General features: G+C 40.8%; 4 protein-coding genes across 4 annotated transcripts; 3 read left to right on the forward strand and 1 right to left on the reverse strand.

The window, feature by feature from the left end:
• Nucleotides 1–2,673: 2,673 nt before the first annotated feature.
• Nucleotides 2,674–3,639, forward strand: LOC308290819 (lysophosphatidic acid receptor 6; the record flags this gene model as incomplete). Its single annotated transcript, XM_080732730.1, has 1 exon — nt 2,674–3,639. One exon carries the CDS (start codon nt 2,674–2,676, stop codon nt 3,637–3,639), a length of 966 nt encoding a protein of 321 aa, XP_080588856.1.
• A 213-nt stretch (nt 3,640–3,852) lies between these two features.
• Nucleotides 3,853–15,348, reverse strand: ints11 (integrator complex subunit 11). Its single transcript, XM_080733331.1, has 17 exons — nt 15,185–15,348; nt 14,900–14,997; nt 14,040–14,113; nt 13,706–13,934; nt 13,348–13,446; nt 13,229–13,263; nt 12,987–13,125; nt 12,706–12,770; nt 9,107–9,296; nt 8,914–8,997; nt 8,654–8,743; nt 7,523–7,685; nt 6,814–6,924; nt 6,625–6,686; nt 6,055–6,197; nt 5,612–5,741; nt 3,853–4,209 (listed from the first exon to the last, which is right to left on the reverse strand). Exons 1-17 carry the CDS (start codon nt 15,210–15,212, stop codon nt 4,144–4,146), a joined length of 1,806 nt encoding a protein of 601 aa, XP_080589457.1. The 5' UTR covers nt 15,213–15,348; the 3' UTR covers nt 3,853–4,143.
• An 817-nt stretch (nt 15,349–16,165) lies between these two features.
• cptp (ceramide-1-phosphate transfer protein) lies at nt 16,166–19,559 on the forward strand. The gene is made up of 3 exons (XM_080733161.1): nt 16,166–16,272; nt 16,378–16,549; nt 17,116–19,559. The coding sequence occupies exons 2-3, from the start codon at nt 16,416–16,418 to the stop codon at nt 17,636–17,638; spliced, it is 657 nt and encodes a 218-aa protein (XP_080589287.1). The 5' UTR covers nt 16,166–16,272; nt 16,378–16,415; the 3' UTR covers nt 17,639–19,559.
• A 1,408-nt stretch (nt 19,560–20,967) lies between these two features.
• On the forward strand, nt 20,968–21,720 carry ubxn10 (UBX domain protein 10; the record flags this gene model as incomplete). The annotated part of the gene is made up of 1 exon (XM_080732731.1): nt 20,968–21,720. The coding sequence occupies one exon, from the start codon at nt 20,968–20,970 to the stop codon at nt 21,718–21,720; it is 753 nt and encodes a 250-aa protein (XP_080588857.1).
• Nucleotides 21,721–21,959: the final 239 nt, after the last annotated feature.

Raw genomic sequence — 21,959 nt, forward strand, 5'->3', positions numbered from 1 at the left:
CAGAGGTAACATCATTTCATAGTGTACTTTGAGTCAAAGTGATATAAAATGGGTTCATTTCATTGACATAACATTTTAGGAACAGTATAGCCTATACTATCAATGTTCAATTAGAAAAAAAGTTTTGTGAAGACTATTTATTTTAGATCAATATATTAATCCATCATAATGAGTACAGTAAATTATACTTATACTGAATAAGCTATACTGAATAAGCTATATTAATATAATGGGTAGACACCTTTCCTTTGCAGACAATTTGTCTGATCTGTTTAAATGTGATAATGATATAATGTGATAATGATATGGTAAACCAAATTATTATGTGATCTGTTTAATTATGAACAAAATGTAAATGTTATTTGGTGTTAGTTTTCTTTGATTTTGAAACAAAATGTTTTGTTAACTGACAAGTGAGGATTTTTGCATTGTGTTTTTTCATTTGGTTGAAATGTTTTGCAGCTGAAATTAGTAATAGAGACAAAGTCGGAGGCAAGAAATTAGGACAGTTCAGACAATTAGGGTGATAAAATATTTTCTATTGATTGTTTTTGCATTGTGGTCAGTTTGATTTAAATGTCTACCAACTGCAAATAATGTTTAACAATAGGAAAGACTGTTGTTGCACTGTTATTTTGATTGAAATGTCATGAATGATAAAATTGTATATATATTTTATAAAGGTGTTTATACTTTGTAAATTAATGTCAAGGATCCAGATGATCTCACAGTGATGTGCCATCAATCACTTACAAATTAAACATTTAAAGACCTGTGCTGCTATATAATTGAATGTTTTCACCACTTATGTGGTGTCTACTTTGTTATAGTTTTGAGTGGTACAGACTGCTGGATTGGGTGCTGCAAGATGGTGTTATGAGCCTTTCCAAAGGGACAGAACTAATGGTCCAAACTGCAGTGTTTGTCGACTGCGTTTTTTTCACTGACGAAAACGAAATAAAAACGAAATAAAAACTAAGCTGTGATGACTAAAACTAAGACTTATATTGACAATTTCGTCAACAAAATAAAAACTAGACTGAAACGTTAGGGAGGGACTAGTGGAGAAGAGTCATTTTATGTTTGGTTGCTCTCAGGTGTTGCGTGCTGAAAATAGCCGATCTACAAGCTTGTAGATCTGCTATTTTCAGCACGTGTAAAATCTGTCATTACGATGCCATCAAGGCCTGCCAAAATACATTTAGTTGACTAAATCAACTGTAGATTTAGTTGCCTAAAAACGTATGTTATTTAGTCGACTAAAATTAGGATAAAACTAAAACTTTTCAGGTGACTTATAAATTATGACTAAAACTAAATGACATTTAATTCAAAAGACTATGACTAAAACTAAATCAAAATTTGACGTCAAAAACAACATTGACTGCAGTGACCCATGTTCCTCACAGAGGTGGAGTCAGCATGCCTCAGGGAGAAACACACAAGTCTCTCCAGGAACATCACCACAAGGATGAGGGATCAGATTTCAGGGGAGAGTTCAGACATCATGACCAGAAGGACACAACACAGCATGGGTCAGAAGGACTGAAAATACATGTATCCAGACTACCCCATCCCAATTCACTTATCTTTGACGCCATCTAGTGTGAAATTATAAATTACAGTGAATTTGTGATGTATGTTTCAGCATTATACTAGTCATTATTAACCTGTGACTATTAATTATTAACGTTTTATATGAATTACATTTTTTATATAATTCAAATAAAGTAGTAATTACCAGATTCCATATAGACAAGCAGACATTATTAAACTTTTCTACTACTTAATATGTGTACTTACAATTAGGGCTACACAAAATATCCAACATTAACTGTCGTCGCAATATCTACATTTGCAATATACACATTGCAAAAGACTGCTTGAACTGCAATAAATGGTATATTTACATGGCATGTATTCACACTATGCATATAAATACATTTGGCCAATCATCAGTCTAATATCACACAAATTATTTTACTTGTTTTTAGGTTTTTATTAATTTCAACATTCTGGTATAAAGGATGTTTTTGTTTAGATAACAAAATATTTTAAGGAGAGCAGTGAGAAAGGGTTTTGCTATTAGGTATATTATTCATTGCAATAACAGCTGTAGTCAAGTGCAACCATTTACAGTAAGCTAATCTTGCACACATGACAACCACTACAGTACCTTTCACTCAAGTGTGATGCTTTCTCTCCGATTGTGGCTTCCTGTTATGTCTATATCCTCCCACACCAATAACTTGAAATAAACACACAGAGCAAAGATCAGCGTGACATTTTCCACCGCTGAGAAAGGTACCAGCAATATCGTGTCTAGAGACAACAAATGCCAAGCTATTTGTTTGCTTAAGTGCTTACTTGTGTCACAGGATTAGCTATTAGAGCCCATCAGAAACTTTGGTGAGTAAACCCTCTTCAAACAACTTTACTATATTAATGAAATTTGATTTGCTTTGTTGTATTCATCAACAAAGCATAAAAGGATTTGCTCAAATGTATTAGTGTTTTTTGTTTCTAATGGGAACAATGTAATTTTCTCAGATGTGTGTATTAGATGAGAAGAAAATACAGCTCCTGCTCCAGATTGCTATAGTGTTGCAGATCAACTGAAGGAGTTTCTAACGTAATTAATCGTATTACATCATCTAGATCTATTCTGACACTATGGACACAGTGGGAAGTAACTGCAGCGTACCAGCATCTGAGTACCAGTATTGGATGTTCCCTATAGTCTACAGCATGGTTCTGCTGTTGGGTCTACCAGGTAATCTGGTCGCCCTCTTCGTCTTCACCTTCAAGATCACACCACGTACCTCATCCAATGTCTACATCATCAATCTGGCTCTGGCAGACATCGGCATCCTCTGTACCCTGCCCTTCCGCATCCACTACCACATGAACAAAAACAGTTGGGTCTTTGGAGATTCGGCATGCCTCGCCACAGGAATCCTGTTCTACGCCAACCTCTACATGAGCATTGCCTTCATGACCTGTATCTGTGTGGACCGGTATGTCGCTACTATACATCCACACACCTATTCGAGGTGGCGTAACTCTTCCTGCTCTGTTGGGGTGAGTGTGGTGCTGTGGGCGGTCTGTGTGGTGGTCATGCTGACTTTTGTTCTCATGGGACCTCTGGAAACAAAGGACACGGAAGGGTCCCTCTGCCATAGCTGCTTTGAAAACCACGCCCAGGGTGAGTGGGATAGGCGTCTGGCGCCGTACATTGCGCTGGGCCTCACTGGCTCCCTGCTGCCTTCGGGGATCATCCTGGTTTGCTACCCACTGGCTGCGAGACGCATTTCCCTGATCCGTACTATAACTTCCCGGCGAGCCCAGAGGGTCATCTCAGCCCTTCTGGCCATCACCTTGCTCTGTTTCTTCCCATACCACGTGGTCTGCTTCCTCCACCTACTTCTACGCCAGGGGTTCATTGAGGACTGCTCCGCTGAGAATGCCATCCACATAGCCAAGCGGGTGACTACAGCCATGGTCACCCTAAACACATGCCTGGACCCCTTGCTTTACTATGTCATCACAAACCACTGCAAATGGAAGCCGCTGAAGCTCAAGTGGATGTGGGGAAGGCTTGGGAGGGCCAGAGGAGTGTATACCATTACAACAAGCTAGGTGGATCTAGGACACTTGTGGATTGTCCTATTTGATAGTTGCCTGTGTTCCTGTATATTCAAATTTCACATCACATGTATAAAAACAACACACCTAACACAAAAATAAATTTAAGTTTTTCTAAATTGTGTTTTTTTTATTATAGGTTTGGTGAATTTGGCATTTGTACAATATCCAAAGCAAAACCTTAAAAACAGAATTGACATGTCTTATTCCTAGACCCTTGGGCAGGTACATCTAGATTAACAACTGTGAACTTATTTCTCCAAAGATACAAACAAAAGCGCTGTAAAATGTACACAATGTCAGGGAACATTTAACCCCTTACTCTCCACTTCACATGAGTTGGCTCCTCTCTACACCAAATCTCTTGCCGAAAGAAACTGACCTACAAGCTCAGAACACAAGCTTGTAGATCTGCTATACAGTCCTATCTTGGCTCATTTATGTGCCTCCACTGATGTGCAGTTTGATCATCTTTACACATCTTTGGTTTCTGATATTTCAGCACAATCCAGAAGGAAGTCCCTTTTTCAGTAGAGTAGAAAGAAAGCTCCCCAAGTCCTCATCCTGACAATGTAAAGCAGAACAGAAAATTAACAATAAGCACTGTGGGAGAATTTATTTTCTTTCTACATTTTTATCCCACGATTGTGTAACCCATTTTTCACCCAGTGCCAATTGCCTAAGCTGTAATCCTGGGCTCTGCTCTTCCTCTGCCAAACTGGGGAGGCCCCCTAACTGAGCTCATGCTTCCTTCAATGCATGAGAAGTGAGCAAGCCGCTTCTTATCACCAGACCGGGTCGAGCTTCCCCAGTTGGAAGGAAGACATTATTCCAACCAGTTCCTTTCCCCTCTATCAAGCGCCCCGGCTGGCCAGGGGGGAGGCATTATAGGTGGGAGAATTTATTTGATTTGTCTCTGAAACTTATAATTGGTAAGTTGCCAAGAGTAGTCTAGCTGAGTAGTAACAGTATTATTACATATCAAATTACATTATATTGCCAAATGGAGGTTTCCGGTCCTTGCAGGAAACAGCCCATATCTCTCTCTTTGTCCCTCCTCTGGTCCGTCCACCATTAGCCCACGGCCAACTTGTTAGCTTCTAGCTGAGGGCTGGGCCTGGTTGCAGCTATGAAGCTCCATTTTTTTCACGTCTCACGGATTACTGCAGCTTTCACCGAATGGACATCGGTAATATCTTGAGGTTATTATTATTATCAAAAGTCAGTGCACAGTGCACAGTGCACCCTACCCTATCTAATGTGGAAACCATAACGGATATTCTAATTAGTGTTTGTAATTAGTGCCCTTTGTTTCATTGAATGTAACATTTTACATTCTCCCACTACAGTTCAATTCTAGACAATTATGTGCTTCCAATTTTGTTGCCACAAAATTGTAAACTATAACACATTGGTATTATGATATTATAAACACTGTGGTTATAGATAAGAAGCGATTAACCTTAACCTGAGATCATGAGGAAACATTGTGCACACGTCTTGGTGTCAGATAGCATGCATGACACGTCACGGCTCATCCAGCACTCTGCGTGGATGCACAACCAGAGACCACCATTATGTCACTTCCACTGGCTGACTGACACCCACTTACTAGAAAATAGTGAGTTTTAACCACATGACCTCCAGCAAGCACAGATCAAACACAGATAAATTTGCAGATCAACTAGGGCGGGTGGGCGATATGGAAAGATATCATATCACGATTCCTTTTCAAGCATTGTCAAGACCCACGATCTTATCATGATGATTTTTTATGGTTATTTTTCAAGTTACCAGTACAGTAATAAAATACCACTTCAAGCTGGTTTTAATGAATTCTGCAATTAATCTCTCTATTCATATGGCTCCCTCAGTATCACAATCTATACAATATCTCTGAAAAGACATATCGTGGAGACATTGTGTCGTCGCAACATACATACATATACATATATATATGCTTTACCTGATAACTCCAGGAGAGCAGGAGGACCTTTGTGTTGTTGTCTTCAGCTGAAGAGGACACTTTGATGACTATAGATTCCACCATGACCGTACTGTCAGGAAGGTGCTGGACGGTGTAGCCTTTTAACACACTGGAGCACAAACCCACAATAGAACACCAAGGAATCATTTCACATGAGTAAAAGTGTAATGCAAGCATAATTCACCTTTTTGCCCCACAATAATATATCACATAATTTACCATTTTATGACATCAATTATTATCATTTCTCACATGTCCCTCTTCTAGTGCCACCATCAGGCTGATTTTTGCAAAACACATTTTTGGACACTGCTCCTACAGATTTTGGCCTAAAATTTCAAGTCAAAAATAGAACTGAATAACTATGTTTTACTTGCAAAGCTATGTGGCCCTCCCATTCTCCCCTGCTGTAGCCCCCTCACCTCTTTAGGTGTGTGTAGACTCTGTGGAGTGTGTCGGGGTCGCTGTGAGGGTCCTGAAGCTGAACATGGCAGGTGAAGCGTAACTGGTGCTCGTTGAGGCCAAGTTCCTTCAAGGCCTGCTCTGGAGAAACCAACCTCAGACTCTATTCAAGGGAGGTTGAGAATGAATTGATTAATTGTTGTTCGTCTATAAAGTCCCATGAGACAGTATAACTAAAAGTTACAGTAAACTACATATGAAAAGGAAGAAAATAGAAGACAAAAAGTAAACAAGGATGTTTCTATCGTACATTTATGGGGCTGAAATAATTCTCACAGATGCACGCTTTTGTTTTTCTTTCCTAAATGCACCCTAGTGCCCTTATTCTAGGGGCAACACAAACTACCCACAAAAGGGTTGGAAACTTAACTTCCATTATCTCCCCTTTAATAATATTGTTGATTAGTCACCTTTACAATGAGGTACAGCTTTAAGCATTGGGCATTCGTGGAATGAGCAACAAGGCCAAATGTGTGGGTAGCTTAAAAGAAAGAAAGAAAGAAAGAAAGAAAATCTACTGAAAAACATACATTTTCTTTCATGATCAGCGTTCCGTGCATGGTCCGAGGTTTCTTTGGATCTGGAAGGGGCCCTTTGATATAATGGAAAGTAGTTAATAACAAACAGTAATAGAAATATCACCAGTAGTGTTAGTTAACTTTTTTATAACTGGTAAATACAGCAAAGAAAAGAGTTTTGAAACTGCAAACAGGACACACCCCCAAGAGCCATTTCCCTCTTGAGCAGGTTGAGTGAGATGTCCACTGGTACACTAGGGTTGGTGGGGACAGTCACGGTTTCACCATTAGCTGGCATGAAGCAGTTTATACCTGGAATACACAGACACATCATACAGGCCATTTTCTCACACTATTAATGCTGAAAGCCCGCCCCAAGCAAAGCTGAAATGGTCTTTAGGGTAGGTGATCAAGTTGGTATAATTCAGTGATATTCAGAATTCAGTGATATTCAGAACAAAGTTAGTCATACATGTGCATATTACAGGATGCATGCATGTCCTTGAAGGAGGTAACACTACAGAACAAGTTCTTTGATAATCAGGTCAGCCTTGTCTTTTCCCCCTGAACTGTTAATGCCAACTGCATTAACAGTAGTTGCTCTGGTTTGCACCTACATCAAGATGTATTGGCTAATGCCGCCATCTACTGGAGGTTTATCGACTGATCGTGTACATTAAATACATTTGGCCCAAATTCAAAATGTAAGGCTTCTCACTTGTTTGTGTCTAAGTTAACATATTATTGTTTTTTATGTCTAAATATGTTGAGATTTCTGAATTGGGGCAGTTACCTTCTAAAACACATAATAATTCATTTAAGTTGGTAAGCGAAGATACATTGTGATTTGACATACAACAAAATACAGTATATAGGGCTTATGGTGTTTAAAGAGTGAGGTTGCACTCACTGAACTCCTGTTCAATCTTGCCCTTGAGGAACTCCATCTTCACAGCCTCTCCATGAACCAGGAGCATGTTCCGAGGCTCTGCCATCAGGATGAGCTGCATGATGCCCTTGGCATCTGCATGGGCACTGAAGGACATGTACTCCACCTGTAGCTTCACATCCAACTAAAGGAGACACAGACAAAAAATACAAATAAAGACACCCCCCACATGAAAGAAGTAACAGCCATTTTATTTTTGTATTTAGTAGCCAATTAATTCCCACCCCTTTTCTCCCAATTAAGCTGTTATGCCAATTCATTCCCCCCACTGCCAGATGCAAGGAGGTGGTGTTGGGCAGGTACTTGCGGCCCTGTGCCAAAATGACTTTCTTACTGGTATTTTGCAATCCATAGCTTTTTTTAGTCAATAAAATATGATTTAGACAAATCTGTATGGTACAGTATGTAAACCACATACAGTAAGTCCAATAAATGTAATTGAATGGACGAATGAAAAATGTGGATGAATGGAAAAAATTAAATAATAAATAAATATATAAAACTATCTGCTGTACAAAGCTCGCATCATGACATGTTGTGAGCTTGTAGATCTATTTTCATGTATCTTTTTTTTTTTTTATAAAAAGGTGAAAGATAACTCATCCATAAAGACAAAAATAGGGACACCAGGGTAAATGCGGTCAATACAATATAACTAAATGAAATGCAGTGGTTGTAGTTGGTCTACCTGCTCTCCTATAGAGACATTTAGATCCTGTGGGTAGGACCACTTACTGTTTGACAGGTGGTATCGGCTCAAGCTCAAATTGCAATATCTCCCCTGAGCAAGCAGGTGTGGAAATGTTGGCACATGTTCAGGAGACTCAGGTTTGATTGGTGGGTAGGGAATTAATCTTATGGATTAGGATTACAGTTTTAAGGTATTTCTGTTTCACTGGATCATATGCAGAGAAAGACAGGACAAGAGAGGGGATAATGGGGAACAAGTCATGAGGCAGCGCCCATGATGTGTCCCATGATACAGTGTACACACCATGTGACATACTGTAGCTGGGTCAGCTGCTACTCTGTCTATACAGTATAATCTCATACCCTATATGACAATTTAAAAAAATAAAACTTTTGCTTTACCGTTGCTCTTCCTTCCATTTCCAGTTTCCGCTGCCCGTTCAAGATCTTGTGTCCAATTGTCCCTTGAACGCAATACCCAGGCATGATTACCTGGTACAAAGAAATTCTAGTTACTGTATACTTCAAGCGTGGTCTTCATTAAGGAAAGATGTCAATGTTCAATTCAATTCAATTCCATTTTATTAGAGTGTCAAATCATAACAAGTTATCTCAAGACACTTTACAAAGGCTAAAGAACTCATGTTGTGAGTGACACTCACCATGTTCTTTTCATTGCCAGCCCACTTCTTGAAGATTTGTAAAGACTGGCCAGCATGCAGCATACCTGGTGTGGCAAACACCACCTACAAATAAATACAGTATAATTCAGTTCAGACCAATGAATGAATGTACACATACCACCAAGTCATTTTGTGGAGAGAGAGGGCGAGAGAGAAAAAAAAACAGACGCACCATAGGTCCAGGATTATCCGCATAGGAGCGATCAAAGGCCTTGATGTGTTTGAATTCAAACATGTTTCTCTGAACAAAGGTTTTGCGAATCTTCTGGTTGGTCCATGTTATGAAGAGCTTGTAGTAGTGATTGGCCTTCTCCGTCAGCCCAGTGCAGAAGTACATTGGGGCTTTCAGATTCATTCTCTCCCTATGAAATAAGAGGCAATAATAATAAGTTGCATAATTGACCTCATAATAATTTAAGTTAATAACATACAACCTCTCTTACACCTAAAAACAGTAGCGTACTCAGTACTGACATCTAACATTCATAACAGATTTAGTGAATGGGTGAGCACAATGTAAAGAAGGTTCCATTTGTAATCTGCAGGTAATTTGTGCTTTCAAGAGCCTCTAAAAAGAGTGCAGAGTGCAGTTGCTTCAAATCCTCTTGGCATGAGTGATTATTTATTCATATTATTAAAATACAGTATTACATAATACATATAAAACATATAAATAGATACATTATACTGTATACAGTTTATACCCACTGATCCTTTCATGCTATGTGTTTTATGTATTGGGATAGGGGTTAGCTAATCAAATTTTAAATAAATTCTACAGTAAAATGGAATTCCTGTGCTCTCTGTTACACTTCAATCTTTGTAAATGGCACACATTTTCTGTCGTAAAAATAGATACGGTGTGGACTGGAGATTTAAAATGTTAATCTGCAATTTATTGTCCAAATGAGATTTTGCCCATTTAGAATTAACTTATGAACCATGAAATGTGCTCATTTCTCAAATTACCCTGGGGCCTAGCTTACTCTTGGTCTCCCACTCACAATCAGTGCCATAAAATGTGTCTCTTCGTAATGTCATAAAACAGTTTTGTCTCTTGTTTTTTACTTTGGGAGAAACGTGTTTGTTTTCACACACCTACACAGATGGCATGTTCACATCTACAGAATAATATTGAGTCCTATCCCTTGCAGATGGGAATTCCCTGTTAGATTAAAGACCAACCGTAAGCCCCGTTCACATTGAGCCGATCCCGGGGCCGAGGATCCCCGATCAGATTTCGGGAGGACCCCCCGGGAAAATCGTTTTGTCGGCCCCGGAATCGGTCTTGGGCTTGAACAGTACCCCGACACGATCGGATTATGTTAATTAGCTTTTTTATGACCTCGGGACTCGTCGGGAGCACTCACGATAATATCAAAAAAGTTTGATATTCTCGGGTCATCGGGTAGGAATCCTTTACAATTATTGTCGTCTGAATGAGCTCACGGGATTGCTTCAGATGATATGAAGCCAGCTCCTCCCTTTTTTTAGGCTGCGCAGAGTGTAGGCTATTCTGTCACCTCACAATAGAACAGCCTACACTTTTATTATTATAGCCTACTTACTTTTTACTTTAGCTTACTTTCTCCCTAAAATGAGTTCCAGGGGGTCCCCAGCTAAATGATATTGAGGAACCTAGGCCCGTCCCTATTCTATATGCTTGGATGAGGTGGTGGGACAGTAAAAAAAAAAGCGAGAGGTTAAACTTTTTTTTTTCTGCGACTGCACGCCCACAACGGCGAGGTTTGGACATTCATAATTGCTATTAGCTGATTAAGCTCATGTCTGTTTAATGTCTGGCTGGTTGCCGTTAAAATGCTGGTTGATGCATTTTAGGAGTGGACTCGGGCGTTCTTTTTTCTCTCTTTTTTTTTTGCTGCGCAGATTTGGCTAGGGCAGTGTATGCTGTTCTATCACCTCACAAAAAGCCTTTTCCTTTTTGGACAGTTGGTTGAAAGCTTGGATGAGGCAATGGATTTTATTAAATCAATGATATTGGAGATGCGACACTCTCAGCCGTGTCTTGCTGGATGCGCATCACATCTCGCGTCTCGCTTGCCAAAAAAATAACTGAATATATAATTATAATAGCCTATCTATAAAGTGAGCAGCGGCCAGTGTGCGCACAGTACCTAGAAGACTAGCCTACCAACCTACCTTTGTTTTTATAATGTTTTGTCATGATGGCGCAGTTATCACTTGTGTGCAAAGGACGATGATACACGAAAGAAGAATGTAACACCAACTTCTACCAATTAATCCATTGCTGTGACAAGACAGGCTGAGACAGCCAACGTGCTTCCATGTAGACTACATAATCCACTGGGTCCAGCTTGGTTCAGATCAATCATATCAACATAACAGTAATAACACCAACCAAAGTCTAAAACACGGTGCCGTCAGCAGCTGTGTTGTGTGAGTGACAAGCCTGATTTGCGCTTCGCCGTATCAGCGACCACCACCTGGAACTGATGCGCTAATTATTGATCTGACCAGGGGTGAGATGCCATGGGCTCGCGTGTGCTATAGTTTCGCGCAATGATGTAATGATTAATTTGAGCAAGATATAACATTTTAAAAGGCTTTTATAGGCCTAGCCTAGGTCTACTCTTAATACTTTTTTCACGATGTAGCGCACTACATGTTCAAGTTCAAACTCTTTCATGCTCACAAGACTTCACACAACATGTCGCTTTGATGTCATGCAGGATGTAATGGGCAATTTCCTATATTGATCAGATACACATACACACCTGAAAGCATTCACGCTGATGAACAGTTAATTTGAGCAGTGATGGAAAAAGTACTCCAATTCTTTACTTAAGTAAAAGTATCAATAGGCCTACTGCATTATTAGCTACAAATATCGCACAGACAGAGAGAGAGAGGGAGAGAGAGAGAGACTCTTTATTATAGACTATAGCGAATATATTTGTTTAATTTCGCCGTTTTAATATTTAATTAGTAGCACTGCCACTGAAGAAAGCACCATGCGTGCCTTAATTGTTAAGAGGCTGCGCAAAAAAAGAAAAGGAAAAAAAGCAGCTGATCAGCGCTCGACGGCACTGTCATTTGATGCACATTTCCAGTAGGCTACTTTATGTCACCCATCCCCGCAGATAATGTGATACACGCTCCATATAAATGACGTTCCAACCTGCATCTTCGAGGTGGCTTTTGATGGCGTTTCACCTCGCTAAAAAACCTCCATGATTTTCACCTTCAACAGATTGGCAGCACTGCGGGACTCATTGCATATGCGAACAGAAGGTAATAAAATGGATTTGGGAGCATAGCCTAATTACAATGGATGTCTCATAAAAAACAATATATATTTTATAGTTGAAGGGCAAATACACTTATACACAGTAGTATGGTCAGCAATGTGCGAACGTTAGATAGCGAATATATTTGTTTAATTTCGTCATTTTAATATTATAAAATCACAACCCATTTCCTTAGAATATATGTATGTAAACATGGTTTCATCTTAAAGGAACCCTTTCTGTACATCTTGTACCCCTGTGGGTCCCGATCCACAGGTTGAGAACCATCTAGTCGTGTCTCTCATGGCACCACCCCCCCGAGATCGTGGGTGGCTAGAATCGCGAGACGTCGGTCTCATTTGTAATGGTCTGAGATATTTCACTTGGCACAGCGGGATATACCGGGCCCGAATTCAAGACTGTCGTTTGAAATGAACACCGATAAACCCCCGGGCACGAGATCTGATCGGATCCAACATCGCGTTTCGTCTGTGAGGCTTACCAAAATGTTTCCAATAGGATGCAGAGTTCCTGTGCTCTCCCCAGGGCAAAGACTGGAATGAGAACCTACAAACAGAACATTACACAGAGTCAATCTAAACAGTTATACTTAAAAAAAGAAATCTTTTTATTCCCTATCCCCATTTGTCCTGGACGTGTTGTAGATGAGAACGAGATTTGACAAATCTACAAGTTCATAATTGGTGTGAACTTTTTTTTTACCTTTATCTTTTTAGCCGACAATGACATGCCCAAATTTAACTGTACAGTGTGTGTACTTACCTTTCCTCCTCGTTCAACTGTCTCATGCACTTTCTTCAGAAAGTCCCTCTCCCTACATCTTTTTGAATCACGGATGGTGGTCGCATACGTGGACTCTGAAATGAGGAGGTCTGGACGACACTTGTCTATCCATGCAGCCCTTCAGAAATGTAACATACAATGTATGTACCAGGTCAAGAGGCTGTATGTACAGTAGATAACCATAAGCCTTACCAGTGTGTATTGTCATAAATACCACTTACCCTAAATGCCTGTCAGGCGTCATGTTGTAATCTCCCTGAATGTTAAAAGAGATTTCACATTAAGACCATATTAATCAAATTCACAGATTGTAATATATGCCAGGCTTGTTTATACTCACAGTGTAGACCACAGACTCTGATCCTACTTTGATGTGCACCATGGCAGCTCCCAGAACATGGCCTGCATAGTAAGCCTTGATCTCCAGCTCATCGTCCACCTGCGTTTACCAGAATGGAAAACTGTATGTCATGAAAGAAGCAGAGCAGCCAGTGTACTATTAAGTGAATCATGGATATCTGGACATAATAAAATTATGTGAGCATTGTACCTTGTTGTATGCCAAATTTCACTGGCATTACAGACATACTATGTATCATGCAACTCATTAACTCATGACACAAACAGCAGTTTAAATCACTCAAAATAAACACTCCTGGTGTCTAGGGACATTTGTCCAAACAGTTTAATTCATTCACCTGGACAGTTTGATGCAGGTTTAAAGGAATCACTTTCTTCATGCAATCTTTGATCATTTGCGAAGTGAAGAAGTTTGTCTCTCCCTTTTTGTCAACAGTGATCTTCCTGAAGTCTTCCAGCAAAATGGGACAAATGGCCTTGGTGGGGTGGGTCATGTAGATGGGTCCATCGTAGCCCACCATCTCACTCATGTAAGGCAGAGCACCACAATGGTCCAGGTGGAAATGGCTAGGAAACACAAGTAACCAAAAATAGTACACCTTTTTTGTACACATCTACTATCCATATGTGTGTGGGTGTGCATATAAAAGTTAAGGTATAGATATTACAAACCTAATGATTACGCAGTCCAAAAATTCTGTCAGACGTCCGTTTTGGGTTATGTAAGAGAAGTCAGGGAAGCGTCTCTGGAATGATAATACAGAGTCTCAATCAAGGATTGTGTAGCACAATATTCTCTTCATCAAGTCATCGGGGCACCCGCTGGCCTACTGGTCCAGGTGCATACCACTTAGACATTGCCACATAGGCATGGATGCCTGGTAGCGGCGCCGGTTCGATTCCCAATCCGGATTCCCAATCCGGACGACCTTTGCCGCATGTCATCTCTCCCCCCATTTCCTGTCAGTCTACTGTCCTATCAATAAAGGCATAGGAAAAAAAAATCTACCAGTGCTCCATTCATTTAGCCACTCATATTGTATAAGACAATTAGCAAACAAAAATGAAGACATGTACTAGAGGTGTTTTTACTCTCAATCCCAAGCATACGCTCTGTAGTAAGTATAGTCAGGACCAACCAGCTGCCGGATCTTTACAAGTGAGGTGAGAGGAAACTATAGTGCCAAAATGTAACTAGTTGCACTAAAATTAGAGTAGTATTGCAAGCCATTTTTGCTCTGCTGCAGAGGTGTGATGGAATAAGCGATGATGTTCGGATGTGAAGCAGGTACATCTTTTGAAAAATAGTTATGTGTGATCCTTTAGTAAGTCACCATGGTCAACATCTGTAGGTCAAGGAACAAATGTATTTTAAAGCTTTATGGCAGGTATTCTTGTAGTCTTGAATGCACTGTGTGTGTGTGTGTGTGTGTGTGTGTGTGTGTGTGTGTGTGTGTGTGTGGCTGCGCGCGCGCGCGTGTTAGAATCTCTGCTTCAAATCAAAGATTTCCAGACTTGGTAACTAGACTTACATCGTCATTGTATCCCATGTGCATCCCACAATCCAGCATGATGTTCTTGCCTCCAACTGACACAAGGATGCAGCTGCGACCAACATCTTGTCCAGCACCTTGATGATGAGACAGCAAGTATTGGGAAGGGAAGCAAAATAATAGCTTTAATTGAAATAAAATAAAACTAAAGATAGCCAGTTTCCACCATGGCAGCTCAAGTTAGTGTTAGCTGAAGTTAACTTTTAATCCACTGTTGATGTTTTAACGTTGGCTAACTTTAGCTAAGTTAGCAACAGCACTTACCCAATGGTGTTACTTTGATTTCAGGCATGGTGACTCTTTTTCTGATCAATGGAATTTAGTAGATTGATAAGTGCCAACTATGTTACCCTGGTGGGCCGGCTGTTTGCACAGAATAACACTTTGTTTACAAACAATTGTTTATTATCTCCCGTGTAGTGCATTCGGGTACATGTCTGTCCATGTTCATAAGAGGCTGCTGAATCCCATAGCCCCGAGGTGTCGTCGCTCTGTGATTGGCCAATTTGGCCCTTGTAAATTTGCATCATTATTAATGGAAACAAATGTGTTAATGTATGTCTATTTCCTACAATTACTAAAGTATTTGGATAAGGCGTAAATGTTAACCATTTTTCATTATTATCATAAAATTAAACTGTTGGTAACGCCTAACCTCGCATCACCAGGCTTTCCGCTGGGGGAAAAGGTAACGCCAGTGTCAGAACCAGAGGAGTCGGAGCAGATTTGTTGTAGCTCAAGTCAACTCGTGATGTCAGCAGTTTGCCTGCCAAACAACTAGCCAATCACAGCGCGCATGTCCTCCCTGGCAATGGGACTGACCAGAGCCCTAGAATGGAGAGTTGCGTCACTCCCGTTCACTTCATGGGGCCAGATCTTCTACGCACACATCTATTGGCGTATAGTGACAAACGGCGAACCGGAAGTTTACAAAATGCATTGAAGTCTATGAGGTGTAAACTATGGGTGTAAAGTGACAATGAACCACGTGACCAGCGCTGTTTCTGACCCCGCGGTGACACCACTCTCTGATTATACTGCTCTGGGACTGACTAGCGTTGTGGGACGGACTTCCCGGCGCCCGGTACATCGTCGTACGACGGTGTCGTGCGTCGAAAATAGCAAATCTACAAGCTCACAGCCCGTAGCGTTCGTCACGGGCTGTGAGCTTGTACCTCTGCTGTTTATGACGCGCGACACCGTCGTGCGATGGAGCGCCGGCCTGGGTCGACAGTGTAGAGAAGATCAAAGCTACGAATCGTCGCTCGCTCCGCTGTCAGAAGAGAAAATAGGGAAGGAAAAGCAATGAACCTCGCGTCCTTTCACTATCCGTTTTACTAGCATCATTTAAGGTGCGTTGATTGCAAGGCTACACAACTATAGGTATGTTGATTGTGATTAAAAAATGTGATTATTAAGTCATTCATTTGATATTTTGTCTTTCCATCTGTCCATAGCACTTCCGGGGGATAGATTAATAACAGTTTGCTGTACCATGGCTGATTCTGTGGCAGTGGAAGAACAGAAATTCACCTTACGAGAAGTTCTCGACACGTACAAGGAATGTCTGACTGAAAATAAAGAAGTCTCCATCGAGCACTATGTTGCTGGGTGGCGCGGGCTAGTAAGGTAAGTGAGTTCGAACAATTCAGGTCACTCTGTTCTCGTCTGTTTTTTTTCTCTTTTTTTCCCCTTTTTTCATGACTATATAGTGCATAGTACTGTGTTCTATCCGTCTGTCATTCAATGTTATATGAGATGCATAAATGGTTTCCTGTGGAAATAAGCCAAGTGCTTTTCTTGGATCTCCTTTTAGTTGACCTTGTACCAGTGAACTGTACCGTCATGAAACTACCTTTTCCTATGCAAACTTCTAATAGTCTTCAATCAATCAATCAGTCAAATCTAGTTTTGTATCATACATAGATATATTACTCGATAAAATACACCAATGCAATGATAGTCTTTACTCTTCTTGATTCAAGGCTAGGTCAAACCGTGTTCTCGTCCTGATTGGTTTTCTGTCTCTAGACTCTACCTGATGTTTGCCATGCAGAAAGATTGAGTATTTATCCCAATGCAGAGTAACACTGTCATCATTGAGCAGTTGTACCTCATATTTTCCTGCTGTAATAGACCAGGCTACCATTTTACATATGATTTTTTTGTTTGTTTTTTTGTTTACATTTATACAGGTTTATGAATAGCCTGGGCAGTGTGTTCAGCTTCATCTCCAAGGATGCTGTCAGTAAAATCCAGATCCTAGTCAACTTCCTCAACGGCGAGAATGGCTCCCACTATGTCACCATCCAGTCTATGGTCAAATATGAGTTGGAGAATGAACTGGTGGACATCAGCAAGAGGGGCAGCCACCCAGAGTCAGGCTGCCGCACCCTGTTGAGACTCCACCGTGCCCTGAGATGGTTGGAGTTGTTCCTGGAGCGTCTCCGTACCAGCAGTGAAGACTGTAAGACCTCAGCCATGTGTGGGGAGTCCTACAATGAATCCCTGGCCCAGCACCATCCCTGGGTCGTGCGTACGGCTGCGGGCACGGCATTCCGTTTTCTGCCAGGGCGTGCTACGTTTTTTGACGTGATGAATGTAGGTACGCCGGAGCAGGTTGTGGCCATGCTAGGTGATGCCCTACCGCTCATCTCTGAGGTGTACAGGATCACAGAGGACATTTATGCTCAACACAACCTCTTGGAAATACCTTAGAGTTTGAGAAGGAAAAATATGCCTTTTTCCCCCACTGGGATGTGGCTCAAGTTATGGACATGATGAAATTATGTAATTGTTGATGTTAGTTGTTAGTTGTTGATTTATCAATGAACATTTTCTCCAATCTGCCTACATTTTCTGGTTGTCCTAAGATATCTGCACTGTAAATTCCGTCCGCGACCGCATATTTCCCGGTGAACCTGTGCGCAAATGTGGGGGCCGATGGGCAAGGAGGGTCGCGAGTTTATGAGAAACAACTAAAACAAGACCTTAAAACCTGGCGAAAACAGTCGCAGTTGTGGTTGTAAACAATAACCAACAATATAAATCCTTAGTCTAGTTGTGGGAAGAAAAGGTTATCATCATGGCCCCAAATAACTTTGAAATATCTTTCAATTGGCGACGAGTCTCTAAAGTCTAAATCGGAAAGAGTGCCTCTCATTCTCAATACATAAAGGCTAAGCTATATTAACCTCTCCATCATCAGCAATAGTCAGTGGTGTGTATTCCCCACACTCCCAACCCCCCACCGTTGCGCTTAGGTTCACCGGGAAATACGCGGTCGCATTCCTGACACTGCTGTGTTCCACCTACATTACATTGTTAAATCCTGAGTGTTATTTTATCTCTGAGAGGGAACAAATGGAAGCAACATAATTCTCTGCGGTAAACAAACACTCTAGCACCAATCAAGATAAACCAGTTCCAGTGGTTGTCCTAAGATTCTGCACCATCATTCCACACTGGCACTGCTTTGTTGCACCTACTGCACATTACATTTTTAAATCCTGCAGTGTTAATTTATCTCTGAGAGCGAACAAATTGAACCAACATAGTTCTCTGCGGCAAACACTCTAGCACCAATCAAGATGGCAGATTGACCATTTCCCATAGTTGAGAAGCGCTTGATGGGAATGAAAATGGGTGTGCTTAGCATAGATAGATATTAAAAGCTAGATAGATTCCTCTTCCGCCGCTGGAGTTCATTGGAGTGACTCATAAAACAGGTTAGGCGGAAGTGCCGAAGACACGCTGCCACTCAAAGTGACTACTTGCAGCGTGTCTTTTCCTGGAAAATTCAATTCAACAGGCCTACCGGTACATCAAAATTAAGAAGGAAGGCAATGGTGGACCCATAAGATTGTTTGGTTCCAGTTTTAATGTACACTGAGACAAATAAACATTTGTCAGGATTTTACAGTATGCCCCAATTAGTTGTACATTGTGTTTATGGGTGACAGTTTAGCCTCGCGTAGCCAGGCTTACTCATCTGCCAAGAGAAAAGCCTGGTGACAATATCAGGCAGAGACTGTTCAACTTCCGCCGTGAGAATTTCACCGGAAGACTGCAACGCATGACGTAACGTCCGTTAAACGCAGCACTTCCGCTAGAACCAACCTGAAGTTATATTGTGGCCAGGGTGGTGACAGTTTTATCTGTGCAATCTTATCCATTAATACATTCGTAACTAGATACTAGACATAATGGCAAGAGTTGTCCAGTGAATGTTTAATCAAGTCAACTTGAATATGTACCTGCTGTTAAGTTAGTATTTTTTAATGTAAATCATTTATGTTGATGGACCTCTTTGTGTTAATTCACATTCAGCTTTTCCCTGTAGCCTTATTTTACATAAAGGGAAACATGTTAAATGTTATTACTCAGTAGCACAATGACTACAAGTAATTGGTGCACTGTAAATAATGAAAACGACCTGTATATGTATATGTATATATATATATCTGCTGGTTTATTCATAATACAGTAAATTATGTTGCCCCATCTGTGACCTTACCCTGGCCTGAGCGATGGTGAGGTCAAGTTGGTGGTAATTATTATGGTGTTGCTATTGTCCTAACAAGATACAATTACAAAAATGACTACTGTAATAGGCCTATTTTAAATCATTGGGGCTAAATAAATTAAAATTGACGTTGAAGCGATTTCTGTCCTTTTTCCCCCCCAGATGTATCTATGCTCAGGTTTGCTTCTAGGGGCCCCATTGGTCATCAAACTATTTAAAATAAAACATTCCATCCAATAAACTTTAATGGAAGAGGAGGATCAATGTTGCCAAAGCATAAGCATTTCACTACACCGAAGAAATTGGTGGTTAATCTATGCCACTACTGGCATAGATGTAGGCCTATACAAGTATGTATATTAATAGTGGGATGTATAGACTATGTACTGAATAAGACCTTTCTTGTTATGGAATATACCGGTATCTGCCTTCATGCACCCTTGTTGTGTATCTTGGCTGCTGAAGACAAAGGTTCAAAGGTGCAGTGCTGTTCAGCAGTAGCTGAGATAACAGGTTTAGTGTGCTGCAGCTACTCGTTTCCGACACCGGGGGGCTCCCTGCTATCTCCTATCCAACTGTGGTTGTCAAGGCAACTAGACTGTCAAGGTAACTTAAAGAGACGCTGAAGAAAAGTAGCCTACTTCGTACTTCCTACTGAAGCTTGAAAACTGTATGGAAACCATAATCAAACAATGAAAACGGTATTTGCTTATTTATTTTAAATATTCTTAACTACACGGTCTAGAGAAGTTACAGTATCTTTGTAAATGCCCAATTGTGAATTGTCTTCCAGTGGACTGAAGTTTAGTTTATGTATGCGGATAGAATCAGATTGATATGGTCAGTCAGTCAGTCACTGAGTGACATGGCACGTGATAATATGTGTTCAGTTGTTGACAGTGGTGACCTGCAAGACATTCGCTCGGATAGCAATATCTGTTTCAATGTCTGACAATAGTTACTTTACTTTTTTTGAATGAGCACTTTGAGCAGTAAAGAATAAGCAAAGTGTAAGAATTTATAAATTGGTGCTTATGGTGCAGAAAGCGTCTTTCTAAGTGTATAGGCTATGTTTCTACTGATTCTAATTAGTTAAGTAGAGATCTCCCCTATCTAGCTCTTTAATAAACAGAAAAAGGTCAGGCCATTTATCTAATCAGGATAGAGAAGTCACACAGCCTACAGGACAATCAAGTGAAATTTAAAGTAGGCCTAATGACAAAGAAATGAGCAGACCAAATTGAAATTGGAACGATTGGAAATTGGAATGTATATAGAGATGGATGGAGACCCCTGTTTTTTAAAACACTCTATATCAATATAGAATAGACCTACTGAATATACATCTTTAACCTTTTCACAGAAAACCGTTTTAACCAGAAAATATCACTTTTACTTACACTACCATGAATCTCTCTCTCTCTCTCTCTCTCTCTCTCCCTCTACTCTCTCCCAAAGAAATCACTGACAATCTTCATTGTCACTGAGTCACTTAGGAGAAATATCCAATAGCTGCAGATCAATGCATTTGACAAGGCCTAAATCCTCCAAAGGAAGAAGCAGGCCCTCAGTAAACCATCCTCCAGATGGCATCCAGAGTTCAGCATCGACTCCAAAACCCCCTGTGCAGCACAGCAGGTCAGACAGCAACCTCCTCTCACAGTCGCACCCCATGATCAGACAGACCCACCAAACGAGACAGGATGAAGTTGCACACATGTTGCAGTTTGTCCCTTCAGCTCCAGCACTTTCGCTAAACAAGTACATGGTCCTTCCTTCCATTGAGAAAAGGCGATCAGAGAGGAGCATGGAGAAGGGGCCCAATAAGCTCTCTGGTCATTTTACATTCCACAAACAGCACAAGCACACAGAGGCCAATTTGCCCACAGCGATAACCCAAAGCAACCCTGAAATGGGCAATGTGGCTGATGTGCACTGCAGCAAGGTCCCCCTCATGCCCCCAGGGACTTATATGAACACAGAAACAACTGGAGAAGCTTCCTCCACTGGTCCTAGAGGGAGCTTGCTCCTAGCTATCAGAGTTCCCTGTGGCAGAAGGTTTAAGCAGCACTATCTCTTTACAGACACCTTGCTCACAGTGATAGCCAGTGCAGAAGCCAGATATTGTACAACGTATGGAGGAGGTTTCATTGAGACCATGGATGTACCTCGTCAGACCTTCACAGACTTGGACATGACATTGGCCCAGTGTGGCATCTTGAACAAATCACTGCTATGCATTTCTCAGGAAGATAGCTCGGTGGACTATGCATGAACAGGCCACATTGAGTTTAAAGGTTTATCTCATGGAGAATACCATCAGCCCTATTCTGGATATGTCACAATAGAAATGTGCAGATTTACAAGCTCACAATGTATGGCATTGTTTGTAGATCAGCTATTTTCACTATTGATGTACATTTACGTGGTTGAGCCGAAGTAATAGATCCACATTATGTCAATCATTAAAAACTACTTGAAAGAGTGTTTACTTCATTATTTCATCATGGTATA

Source organism: Nannobrachium achirus (assembly GCF_963921795.1).
Source record: "Nannobrachium achirus genome assembly, chromosome: 9".
Lineage (NCBI taxonomy): Eukaryota > Metazoa > Chordata > Actinopteri > Myctophiformes > Myctophidae > Nannobrachium > Nannobrachium achirus.